Source organism: Chiloscyllium punctatum, chromosome 4 (genome assembly GCF_047496795.1).
Source record: "Chiloscyllium punctatum isolate Juve2018m chromosome 4, sChiPun1.3, whole genome shotgun sequence".
In the NCBI taxonomy this organism is placed as follows: Eukaryota; Metazoa; Chordata; class Chondrichthyes; order Orectolobiformes; family Hemiscylliidae; genus Chiloscyllium; species Chiloscyllium punctatum.
The window spans coordinates 98,246,746-98,260,033 of NC_092742.1; the positions used below are offsets into that span (position 1 = coordinate 98,246,746).

Genomic DNA, 13,288 nt, shown 5'->3' on the forward strand with positions numbered 1-13,288 from the left:
TGTCCATAGTGTTAGTTGAAGGGGTAAATGTAGGGGAATGGGTCTGGGTGGGTTGCGCTTCGGCGGGCCAGTGTGGACTCGTTGGGCCGAAGGGCCTGTTTCCACACTAAGTAATCTAATCAAGTTGACTAATGATTTGTTAAACAATTAAAAACTTTCTAACATGTGGGAACATTCAGAGGTTGATCAGCATTACTTCTTGAATAACTCCCAAGAATTTACCTTTTGGTCATAAGAAAAGGAAATAATTTATTCAGGAAGAAAGTCAGACTTTGATACAGATTTATAGATCTGAATTAAGAAAAAGTAAATCTTAATGACAAAACAGAAATGAACATTAAAAATTCAATATCCTGGAAGTATATGAAACAGTGAGACATCTCAAATACACAATTATTACTGGAAATATTTATTTTTTCCAAACTAACCATTTGTTTGTTTCCTTTTACATTGGGGTCAGGATACAAATAATAAACTGGTAACCTGGATCCAGATATCATTTACTCAGTTAGGATGGCAACAGAATGCACTTGCTGCTTTATTTCTCTCTTCCTGAAGGACGAACCTGGCTGGTCTAATTACGGGTACTAGCTGTGAGAATCTCAAATCCCATCACTTCATGAACAGCACAAAGGTATTCAAGCCATTCAACTACTACAAAACCACTACATCTGCAGCTTACTCGGATTTAATGTGACAATATTGAAGGGCATTTCTGAAAAGTGGGATAGAAATTAATTTGAAAGGTGCCAACTCAGAACAGGTTTTCACTTCGTCTACAGATCTTAAGAGTCAGACAGAAACAGCTTCGTCTGCAGGCTTCAGAATTGAATAATGGTCAATCACCTTCACAACAAAATCAACATTCAGCCTATGGGATCAATTAATTGATTTCTGTACAAAGTTGGGCACTGACAACAATGTTTTTCTCAAAGTTAGAATACTGAAAGGCTGATACGTTCCAAAGGGGGGCAAAGGTCTTCGGTACAATCGGGTCTTGGTTCAAGCAATGGAATCTCGTCATTCTGCATTTCTAAAACATTCTCCCGAGAGGGTTCGATGGATTCAAGCTCTGGAATGTCATCTGTGTTGAGGATCCTTCCTTCTGCTTCAGGAGTTTTCTCAAATTGAGGGTGTGGTCTCACCAGAAGGCCATTTTCATCTATTTTGTAGCTTTTCATAGCATCCCCTCTTCTTAGTCTCTGAATGACAGCTAATTCCTTCAATTCATATGGCAGCTCCATTGAGTAATGCTGGCAAAAGAGACAACGTAAACATGAATAGTCAGGGAAGTGCAAGAGAGTCATCCTCAACATGCTTACCAAATATTTATCCCCTGGCTAACATAAAAGAAAACAGATTATCTGCTTATCATCACTTTTCTACTTGTGGGAACTTGCTGTGTTTGCAACTAGATGTAGCAACATGCTGTTCCTAATGGTGAGCTTCATCTGATAGACAGAAATGAGAAATTACAATACATTAATTCTGAATTCAACAAAGTTGTTTTTAGGAAGAGAGCTTAAATTTTTGAAACTCATTTTTAAATAAACTAGATACCAAAGTTCTGAAAATGCAATTGAAAGTGAACTATTAGGTTAATTAAAAATACTGCAGATGCTGGAAATTTGCAATAAAAACAGAAAACATCAGGAAGACACTGGAACAAAAGTGACAAGTTAAAGTTTTAGGCACAATCCTACATCAGCACTCCATGAAATGTTCATTTGTCACTGCTCCCTAGAGATTGTGCCTGACTTGCTGAGTATATCCCACATTTTATCCTTCATTTCAAGGAGAATAAAGGACATTTTTTAATGTCACAAATTAGACACTTGTTCTCTGTGCTAACGATTACTCCTATAATCGAGCCCTGTCACAAGAGTTCCACCCTATCCCAAACAAGTTCAATTGCTTAATTCTCTTTGACAGTGCAGTGCCTAGTTGGATGCAAATGCACAAAGTTAATTAAATTTATTTGCACTAAAAACATACAAAAACTGCTGGAATGTACCAATTTAAAATTTATTTGAACACTGTTCACTAACCAACATTGTGCCTTCACAGTACTTGAGAGAAAATGCAGTAGGTGCTGGTGATAAACATCTCAACCAATTCAGACCAGGTTGATAACAAAGTGCACAATTTACATTTTGTTTAACTCTGACTATAAATTGAAAACAAACTAATTACTCATCAAGTACCCACATGGAGCATTTAGCTGTGGGATGTTTGACACAATGGAATTAGAAACAAAGTGGCAAATAGTGGAAATCTGAAATAAACAACAGGTTGATAATCAGAACACCAAGTCACACCTGTAAAAGTCAATGTACCTTAAAAGCTGATTGGTTTGTGTGCATTTCAGAGATTTCTGTGATGGATATCACGTATCAAAAATGGCAGTAATTTAAGTCATCACTAGTAAGGTTAAAAAGATTTTTAGGTTTTGTAAAGCTTGGCTTAAAGTGCATCTTAAATTTAATGATCCATTTTTGGCATTTCAGAAATTCGCAAACTGTTGGTGCATGTAGGTGGGAGTGAGACATTCTTTTAGGCAATTGAATAGCTACAGAGAAGTTAATTTGAGTGTCATGTGCTTCTGCTTTTACACTACTGTAATTTACTAGAACATGTTTTTACATTGTTTAGCAATGTTAGCAGAAAATCTCGTTTAATCCTTACCCACCAGCTTTATCCACACTTCCACTCCCAAGAGTTAAGATGTCACAAAAGAGGCAAAGATGATGAAAAACCACATCTCTGATAAAATATAAAGATATCAACAAGAAACAAATGTTTCCTCAAGATGAATTAGGTTGCATGTAGTTTTTTTTAAAAAGGAAGTCGTTACTTAAACGATTCAATATTTACTTTAATTGTTTTTTAACCACATAAATGTTTGAAACTTACAGCTACCCTCAGTATCTCTTAAGGTTTCTTTACTAATTTTTCATGATTGCACACATTACCATGCTGAAGCACTTGGTCTTTACTCATTTAAAGAAACTCCCTAATTCTGTCGTACACAAGTTGAGTTCAACTGCAATTACCACAGAATAACTGATGGCAATTCTCTCTGCCAGGAGAAACTGAAAGGCAATGATGTTTCCAACCTACTGGCAAAGACCTTGGCTGCTTGGAAACCAGAATCAATCGCATCCAAATGGTCTTCCACACTGCTTGGCAACTATTCCAGTTAACCCGTCTTTTTCTTGGAACACCATTATCAAACTGTACCAGAAAAAGGGATATCATAAACATTGAAAATTAACAGGCTGGATAAACTTGGTATGCATTGTGAAGGGCCCTGAGGCATGGTGGCATCAGTCCCAATACCATTTACAGAATTCGCACTACAGATTCAGAGACAATGTGCAATGCCATAGATTTCTGATTGCATAAAGCAGTCTCACTTGGCTGCGGAGGGACAGGAATGATTGGGTCAGTCCTTGTCAAACTTCTTGGTCATTCCTAGAATTCAGACTGGAATTTTAAAAGATATATTGAGTAGTGACATTCCAGTAAAGTTCTAAGTGATCAGCTGGGAGAGGAACAGTCAGAGATATTTTACTGGAATTTTGAAGCAGTGAGGAGGAGGGTGAGCAACTGGCATTGTGGATGTGCAGAGATTGAGAAAGACTTATTGAGCAGAACAGTAAATAAGATTAGATTATTTAAGTGGTAGCTTTTATTGAGTTCAAGTATTTCATGACTGTAAATGATAATGAAATAACTCCTGTTTCTTCTCACTAAGACATAACAAAGATGAAGGGGCAGATGATTGCAATTTGTGGGTGCTCCTGAACACCAGTGTGATCCAAGGCATCCATGTTTGCAATTAAGTTTAAGTGCAGGAAACAAAACTAGAGACTACAGGCCAGAGGGGCAAGTTACTTGGACACTGGTTTCCAGAAAGCACTCATACCCCTTTTAACTGTTGGGCCTTTCAATTTGGCCACTGGCCAGAAAAGGGATGGCGTGACAGTGCATGAGGCAGGTAACAGCATTCAGAAAACAGGAGTCTCAGTCTTTGCAATTGTCCAACAAGTTCAGGGTTCTTTCAGTTTGTTTTAAACTTGTGGATGCTTCAGGGTAACTATGTAACTGTGACATGTGAAGCATTCAGGTAGGATGTGCAAAAAAAAAAAGAAATGTAGGTTGTTCGGATGATATAAGTGAGGGAAACTGATACTTTTCTCTGCAAAGAGAAAGTGTCCAGTGGCTTTGTTGCCTTCCCAGTGCGGAGGTTTGTGATATCTGCTCAAAGCTGGACAGGAGTTTGGAGTGAAGGGGAGAATCCAGTCATTGTGGTCCACATAGGTATCAACATTACAAAGGACAAGGAAAGAGTTTCTGCATAGTAAGCATTAAGAGCTAGATGCCAAATCAAGCAGCAGAACATCAAAAGGTAATAATCACTTGACAACCTTCACCAGCAGCAGGTTGTCAGAGTCATAGAGATGTACAACACGGAAACAGACACTTTGATCCAACTCGTCCATGCTGACCAGATTCCTAACCTAATCTAGTCCCATTTGCCTGCACTTGGGCCATATTGTCATAGAGAAATAAAATATAAATGGATAATTAGCTTAAATAATGGTTCAAGTGAGTTCCAGTTCATAGGTCACTGCTACCAGCATGGGGATTGTAAGTTCTGTACCATTGGGACCGTCTCCATCAGGACCATGATGGGATGAGTGTTCTACAAAGCCTCATGACAAGGAAGAAGAGTTTGAAGTTAAATATTGGAAGGAATTAAATTTGAACAGCTGTCATAATTCAAAGATACAGCAAGGCAAGAGAGAGAGGGAACTGCTAAAGAGACCACAAGAGGATAGGATAAGAGAGTGTTCAAGCTGAAGAGTAAATCAACAAGTATGACTAGAGATGACAAAGTAACAAACACAAAATGCAAGGCTCTGTTTCAAATATTGAGTGCATTATGATATGAAACATATGATAAGGTAGTACTGATTTTTTAGTTGGGATGTGAGATAGTCATTACAAAAACATGTTTGCATGATGACAGTTAAATATTAAAAGGAGACATGACATTCAATAAGGATAGAAAGCTAGCAATAAGTGGAGAGATGGCTGTGTTAGTAAATGATGGTGAAGAAAGTGAGGACTGCAGATGCTGGAGATCAGAGCTGAAAATGTGTTGCTGGAAAAGCGCAGCAAGTCAGGCAGCATCCAAGGAGCAGGAGAATCGACGTTTCGGGCATCAGCCCTTCTTCATTCCTGAAGAAGGGCTGATGCCCAAAACGTCAATTCTCCTGTTCCTTGGATGCTGCCTGACCTGCTGCGCTTTTCCAGCAACACATTTTCAGCAGTAGTAAATGATGGTACCAATATTAGCGCTGGTGACAATTTCAGGAAACCAGGATGCGGAAGCAATTTGGATACAGATGAGAAACGAAGGCAAGTCATCTTTGGGAGTGACATAGATGACAGTTTAAATGAAGAAATAACTAGAGCTTTTCAAAAAGGTACAGCATTAATCAAGGGATTTTAATCTACATACAGACTGTAAATAAATCAGATCAAAGGAAATCAGGATGTGGAATTCAGAATGTTTTTGGGATAGCTTCCTCGAACAGGCTGTACTCTATGTAGGATTGTGTAATTAAATAGAATTAAGTAATGACCTCATCTTAAATATGCTTCAAAAGGATCAGCAATTAAAATATGACTGAATTTTACATTCAATTTGAGAGAGAGAACTGTGGGTTCAAAACTGGTATTTTAAGCAAAAAAAAAGGGCAACTATGAGAACATAAAAGTTCAGCTAATTAAAGTGAATTGGAAACTTAGGTTAAGGGATATGTCATTAAAGATGCAGTAGTAGAGGGAATATCTTAGAACACTTTCCAATGACAAAGCAAAATTAGAGAGAGGGGAAACTAGCTACTAATATAAAATGGACAGTACATGTTTCTATAGCTATTTTTAAAAGAACAATTAAAGTGACGATAGTTTCTATATTAAGGGACTCTGGGGAATGAAATAATGGAAAAAAAGGAGATGGCAGATGAATTGAGCAGTTATTTTGCATCAGTCTTCATTATGGAGGATACAAGGAACAGCCTGGAAAGAACTGGCAATGAAGAACTGGAAGGGAGGCAGGAACTCAAGAAAATTAATATCACCAGAGTAGTGGTACTGAGCAAATTATTGAAGCGACAGGCTCAGACGAACTTCATCATCAGGTCTTAAGTGAGGCGGCTGGTGAGATAGTTGATGCATTGATTTGAATTTTGCAAATTCTGTAGATTCAAGCAAGATTTCATTAGATTGAAAAATAGTGACTAACTCCTTTATTCAAAAAAGGAGACAAGGCAGGTAACTACAGATCAGTTAGCTTCCTATCACCCATAGGGAAGCTGTTAGAAGCTGTTGAAAGACAAGTTGAAAGTTATCAGGCAGAGTAAACATGGTTTTGAGAAGGAAATTATGTTTACCTCTCCACTGGATTTTTTTGAAGAATAATGGGTGCTATGAATAAAGGGCATTTTTTTAAATTTCAAGATGGTATTTGATTTCAAGAAGGTGTCACATCAAAGGAAAATAAAACCTCATGGTGTAGGTATTTACATATTGATAGGAATGGAAGATTGGTTAGCCAACAGGAAACAGTAGGCATTAGTGGGTCTTTTTCTGGTTGACAGATGTAACAAGTAATGTGTCAAAGTTGTTTGTGGGATCACAATGTTTTACAGTTTATATAAAAATTACTTGGCTGAAGAGACTGAAGGTATAGTTGCCAAAGTTTCTGATGACAAAAATAGTTTGAGATTATATAAACACGCAACAAAGGGATACAGTTAGATTAAATGAGTGGCCAAAGATTGATGTGGGAACATGAGAAATTATTCGCTTTCACAGGGAGAATAAAAAGATGAAGATCAGGATGATACTTGGTATTCAGGTAAAGAAGCCATTAGAAGCACCAATAGATTGTTATCATTTATTGTGAGGAAAATTGAATACAAAAGTACAGAGGTTATACAGGGCACTGATGAGACTACATATAGAGAATGGTGTACAGTACTAATCTTATTCAAATAAAGTTGTGCAACTCAATGAATACAATTCTTAGGTTTACTGAATTAATACACAGCATTAGTGGGTTGTCTTTTGGAGGAGGCTTGGACAGGCTAGGCTTGTATTTGTTGGAGTTTACAAGAATAAAAGGTGACCTGATTGCATAATTCAATGTTCGGAACAGTCTTGATAGGGTCCTTGTTGAAAGGAGAAAGTGAGGACTGCAGATGCTGGAGATCAGAGCTGAAAATGTGTTGCTGGAAAAGCGCAGGTCAGGCAGCATCCAAGGAACAGGAGAATTGACATTTCGGGCATGAGCCCTTCTTCAGGAATGAGGAAAGTGTGTCCAGCAGGCGAAGATAAAAGGTAGGGAGGAGGGACTTGGGGGAGGGGCATTGGAAATGCGATAGGTGGAAGGAAGGAGGTCAAGCTAAGGGTGATAGGCCGGAGTGGGGTAGGGGCGGAGAGGTCAGGAAGAAGATTGCAGGTTAGGAAGGCGGTGCTGAGTTCGAGGGATTTGACTGAGACAAGATGGGGGGGGGGTGGGGGAGGGGAAATGAGGAAACTGGAGAAATCGGAGTTCATCCCTTGTGGTTGGAGGGTTCCCAGGCGAAAGATGAGGCGCTCTTCCTCCAACCGTCGTGTTGCCATGGTCTGGCGATGGAGGAGTCCAAGGACCTGCATGTCCTTGGTGGAGTGGGAGGGGGAGTTGAAGTGTTGGGCTACGGGGTGGTTGGGTTGGTTGGTCCGGGTGTCCCAGAGGTGTTCTCTGAAACGTTCCGCAAGTAGGCGGCCTGTCTCCCCAATATAGAGGAGGCCACATCGGGTGCAGCGGATGCAATAGATGATGTGTGTGGAGGTGCAGGTGAATTTGTGGCGGATATGGAAGTGTCCCTTGGAGGGAAGTAAGGGGGGAGGGTGTGGGTGCAAGTTTTGCATTTCTTGCGGTTACAAGGGAAGGTGCCGGGAGTGGAGGTTGGGTTGGTGGGGGGTGTGGACCTGACGAGGGAGTTATGGAGGGAGTGGTCTTTTTGGAACGCTGATAGGGGAGGGAAGGGAAATATATCCCTGGTGGTGGGGTCTGTTTGGAGGTGGCGGAAATGACGGCGGATGATACGCTGTACGTGGAGGTTGGTGGGTGGTAGGTGAGGACCAGTGGGGTTCTGTCATGGTGGCGGTTGGAGGGGCGGGGCTCAAGGGCGGAGGAGCAGGAAGTGGAAGAGATGCGGTGGAGGACATGTCTGGGGGGAAATTGCGGCCCTTGAAAAGGAGGCCATCTGGGTTGTACGGTTTTGGAACTGGTCCTCCTGGGAGCAGATGCGGCGGAGACAAAGGAATTGGGAATATGGGATGGCGTTTTTACAGGGGACAGGGTGGGAGGAGGTGTAGTCTAGGTAGCTGTGGGAGTCGGTCGGTTTATAGTTAATGTCGGTGTTGATTCGGTCACCCGAGATAGAAATGGAAAGGTCTAGGTTTGCCTGTCTCCCCAATATAGAGGAGGCCACAGAACGTTTCAGAGAACACCTCTGGGACACCCGGACCAACCAACCCAACCACCCCGTAGCTTAACACTTCAACTCCCCCTCCCACTCCACTAAGGACATGCAGGTCTGTGGACTCCTCCAGCGCCAGACCATAGCAACACGACGGTTGGAGGAAGAGGGCCTCATCTTCCGTCTAGGAACCCTCCAACCACAAGGGATGAACTCCGATTTCTCCAGTTTCTTCATTTCCCCTCCCCCCACCCTGTCTCAGTCAAATCCCTCAAACTCAGCACCGCCTTCCTAACTTGCAATCTTCTTCCTGACCTCTCCGCCCCCACCCCACTCCGGCCTATCACCCTCACCTTGACCTCCTTCCACCTATCGCATTTCCAATGCCCCTCCCCCAAGTCCCACCTCCCTACCTTTTATCTTAGCCTGCTGGTTACACTTTCCTCATTCCTGAAGAAGGGCTCATGCCCGAAACGTAGATTCTCCTGTTCCTTGGATGCTGCCTGACCTGCTGCGCTTTTCCAGCAACACATTTTCAGCTCCTTGTTGAAAGGACCATTCCTTTTGTGGGAGAATATAGAACTCGGGATTATTCTTTAAATAAGGGGGTCATTCATTTCGGCAGAGATCAGGACTCCTTTTTCTTTAGAGTCATGAACTTTAATTCCTTTTCCTTAAAAAAGGTGGTGGGAAGCTAAATCCTTTAAGGCAAACGAAGATAGATTGTTCCTTAGCATGGGGATGAAAAGTTATCAGGCAGGGGAAAATTTGAAGTAATCAGACCAGCCACAACCTTATTAATTGGCGAAGCAGGCTAGAGTGTTTGCATGACAAACTCCTACTCCTAACTCATATGTTTGTATGTGACAGTCATACAGAGACAAATGAAGCAGAACACCACATCTGAAGGAACCTTAAGAAACTTTTTTCCTGATTGCCAAGCAGTTTCTTACCTCAGCACTTCCAAGATTAATACAGGGCATATTTCTGTACATGCTCAGATAGTTGTCCACTTGAGTTGTGAAATCCATCATTAATTTGTCCATCAGGACAGAACGGAGTGAAAGCAGGTACATGACTTCTAATCCTGCTCTCTGCATCAAGCCTATAGGAAGCGGACGGCAGGTCCATACTTTTGGGTTTTCCTGCACAAAGATATACAAATGAGAGAAAAGACAAGAAATTATGACAAACATTGCCTTCTTTTCAAAGTCTTTTCAAGTTGGGGCCAAAGCGAAAAACAAAACTTCTCTTTCCCAGAATATCTCCCAGAGGGTCATCTCGTGATTCCCGTATTTCAACTTCACAAATGCATTTACAGCACAAACCAGTTGGAAATGGCCAAGAGGGGGGAGTGTTCACTCCCAAGTTGGAAGAGTGTATGTAAAGGAATAGATAAGCTAAGTGGTCTTATTCTGTATTAAAATTCATCTCCATGTATCTTCCAATTTTATTTCTCACTTGCCTGTACTCATGCTGTACAACTATACTCAAAGCTCTTAACTTGTCATGATGACCATGGTTTTGAGAATTTGGGAGAGAAAAGTTGCATACTTTGAATTGTTCTGTTTTTTTTCTGCAGTTAGTTTAGAATCTTCAGAGAATCTACATCCTTGAGATGAGCTTCCTGGTCTTATTAAGGGACTATTAAATAAGGACTGGGTATAGTTGTGGAAGAGATAAACAAACATATGAAAATGCAACTACATCATTTTAAGATAAATTGCAAGATAATTGCAAGTACAATTTTCTTTAAAATGTCCAACTGGTGTAATTTCTATCTTGTTTCACAATTATAATTTTCTCAAATAGAATCTGGTCACCAATTAATTTGCCACTTTGTATGGTATGGAGGTTTCAAAATATCAAGGAATTCATGAAAGTGATTATAATATGTCAACTAACAGGAGAATAGTTCTTTTTACATCAGTACCAGTTAGATCTGATAGTAGTCATTTCTTGCAAGAGAGCAGAGGCCAAAGAAAATATTTACAGCAGTATAGGGAGACTTAAATAAATGCATTGTAAATTAGGAGTTTTGATAGACTAAGTGAGGACAGACTTCTGCTGCTGCCAGATGGTTCGGTAAAGTAGCTGCCATAAGTATGAATCCCCATACTCCACAGAGATCTGGAAAGCGTTGCCAGAAAGGGAAGCTGGTTTAATGGTAACTTTCAGAAGGGGACTGAAGAAATACTTGAGTAGGAAACATTTGCAGGGCTGTGTTCAAAAAAGCAGGGTAATTTGACAGCTTGCTCAAACAGCTAGCATGCAGGCATGATGATCTGAGCAGTTTTAGTCTGTGCTACGAACTTCTATGTTTCTACCAATTCATCCTCTGAGCACTGAAACATAGATGATTATATTCAATAGAGGCTATGATAGCATTATACACTTCATCCAAGCTACTAATAAATACCTTGACTGCACACGCACTGTACTGCAGGAACAAGGCTTTTGTTGTGGGGAGGGAGAGATGACGGACCAAGCATTCTTCCAACGTACTGACGCAGCTGGGAAGAAGACCTCCTGTTTCTAAAGAGAACTGCAGAACATCTGCAACCTGTAGATAAAAGAAAATCAAGGATAGTGTAACGATCATTTTTTATAGCATGAGGGGAAATTGGAGTGATGCATAAATGCAACCATGAACTAGTTGTCTGAATAACCTGTTTCTGTGCTATACGGTATAATTCTAGATAACAATGTGAGGGCTTATTTCACATGCAGCCTGCTATTTAATAGGCAGGATCTAAAAAGAACTTTACAAACCCAGCTACAAGTGTGAAAAGGCATGATTCTAACAGTTCCAAACTGATTGTGATTCACCGTAATATGCATGGGACATTTAAATTCCAGCATTATACTGGAAAGAACCTGACAAGAACCCAGAAAGCATGGACCACAAAGATGAATGGTCGGCATTCATAGCCTGTGCAAGAGCCATTTTCACACAGCTCAAAACTTTAGTTCTGTGCTGCGCTTGCTGCAAGGTTTATCCCTATTCCAAACTGGCAGTGCTCAGCTTTGAGTGGAATCCTGTGTAATACCACTTGAAAGCATGTATCTGATCTGTGAAAAGTTCTTCAGGAAAATTCTCCCTGCTTCCCTTCGAAGCCTAAAGATAATTACAACTAAAAGTAATACTAGGAACAACACTCCTCGAAGACATTTCGAAAGGAGAAAGGCAGATTAGGTGGAAGCTTAAAAAAAATCAATAAGAGCTGGGCCATTCTCAAATATGTAGAGTGCATCAAGCTTATCCTGACATCAGTGTTTTAAACAAAGACGGTAGTTACCAGAATGAGAAAATTATTGACTCACATTTTGAAGAACTGACAGACCAATGACAATTTTAGACTCAAATAACTGGTTGGTCCACATTCTAGACTCTGACCGTCATCAGGTGGTGTATTAATGTTTTTTCATTACACTATGCAGGTGTGTCCAGTACCACTGTGCAGAAAAGTGAGACCCCCATGCTTTCAACCTTTTTTGTTGATGAATAGTATTTGACTGCAAGCTGCTCGTGTCATAGAAACCATCAAGGGAAAAAAAAAATCACCTGCTGTCCAGATTGAGTAAGGTTCACTGAGGTTGAAAACATACTTGGATCTGTGTAAGGGAGCAAGGAGCCACAGCTGGGGAGCAGAATGCATAATATAGTTTGTTGGTTTTAAAAAAAAGTATTGGAAATGAGATGTTTGAATAAATCAGCAGCTGTACAGTTACCCTAACTCCATACTGCTAAGGCACCATAATGCTTGTACAGCTGCTAATTTATAATAAGTTTGGATGAAATAGTTATCTCCAAGATGCTGAATATTTCATAAAAGTCAATAATCTAACCCAGAAAATGACTTGGTTATTAATTAGTTTATCTCCTAGAATTGATGGAGTGAGTGTAGATGAGTAACTTACACTTCTGCAGTAGTTAATCAAGAACATAATGAAGGTCTTCATCAATGGGTGAGAAAAGTAGACATCAATGGGCCAGGAGCAGGATTAAGGCATTTTCCCATCATTATTGCTTTCCCCTTGTCATATGTGCCTCTAATTTCCCAAGTTATATTTCACTTATAGAGTCATAGACCCTTCGGTCCAACCCGTCCACGCTGACCAGACATCTCAACCCAATCTAGTCCCACCTGCCAGCACCCGGCCCATATCCCTCCAAACCCTTCCTATTCAGAAACCCATCCAAATGCCTCTTAAATATTGCAATTGTACTAGCCTCCACCACATCCTTTGGCAGCTCATTCCACCCTCTGCATGAAAAAGTTGCCCCTTAGGTCTCTTTTATATCTTTCCCCTCTCATCCTAAACCTATGCCTTCTATTCTGGATTCCCCGACCCCAGGGAAAAGACTTTGCCTATTTATCCTATCCATGCCCCTCATAATTTTGTAAACTTGGTCACAGGCCTCCAGTCTGAAAAACAACCCTCCACCACCATCCTCGGTCTTCTACCTTTGAGCCAGTTCTGTATCCAAATGGCTAGTTCTCCCTGTATTCCATGAGATCTAACCTTGCTAATCAGTCTCCCATGGGGGACCTTGTCGAACACCTTACTGAATTCCATTTCGATCACATCTACTGCTCTGCCCTCATCAATCTTCTTTGTTACTTCTTCAAAAAGCTGAATCAAGTTTGTGAGACATGATTTCCCATGCATAAAGCCACGTTGACTATCCCGAATCAGTCCTTGCCTTTCCAAATACATGTACATCCTGTCCCTCAGGATTC

At 40.7% G+C, this 13,288-nt stretch overlaps 1 protein-coding gene across 3 annotated transcripts in view; it reads right to left on the reverse strand.

Annotated features, from left to right (window-relative positions):
- Positions 1 to 263: 263 nt before the first annotated feature.
- exd1 (exonuclease 3'-5' domain containing 1) overlaps positions 264 to 13,288 on the reverse strand; it is a 60,564-nt gene continuing 47,539 nt past the window's right edge. For 2 of the 3 annotated variants that reach the window (XM_072569369.1, XM_072569371.1), the window contains 4 exons: positions 10,963 to 11,106; positions 9,497 to 9,688; positions 3,121 to 3,234; positions 264 to 1,253 (listed from right to left, as the gene is read on the reverse strand). In XM_072569369.1, the coding sequence (XP_072425470.1) occupies positions 936 to 1,253; positions 3,121 to 3,234; positions 9,497 to 9,688; positions 10,963 to 11,106 (768 nt within the window). In that variant the 3' untranslated portion in view covers positions 264 to 935. The remainder of the gene's footprint in view (positions 1,254 to 3,120; positions 3,235 to 9,496; positions 9,689 to 10,962; positions 11,107 to 13,288) is intronic. The other variant, XM_072569370.1, reaches the window with a different exon arrangement.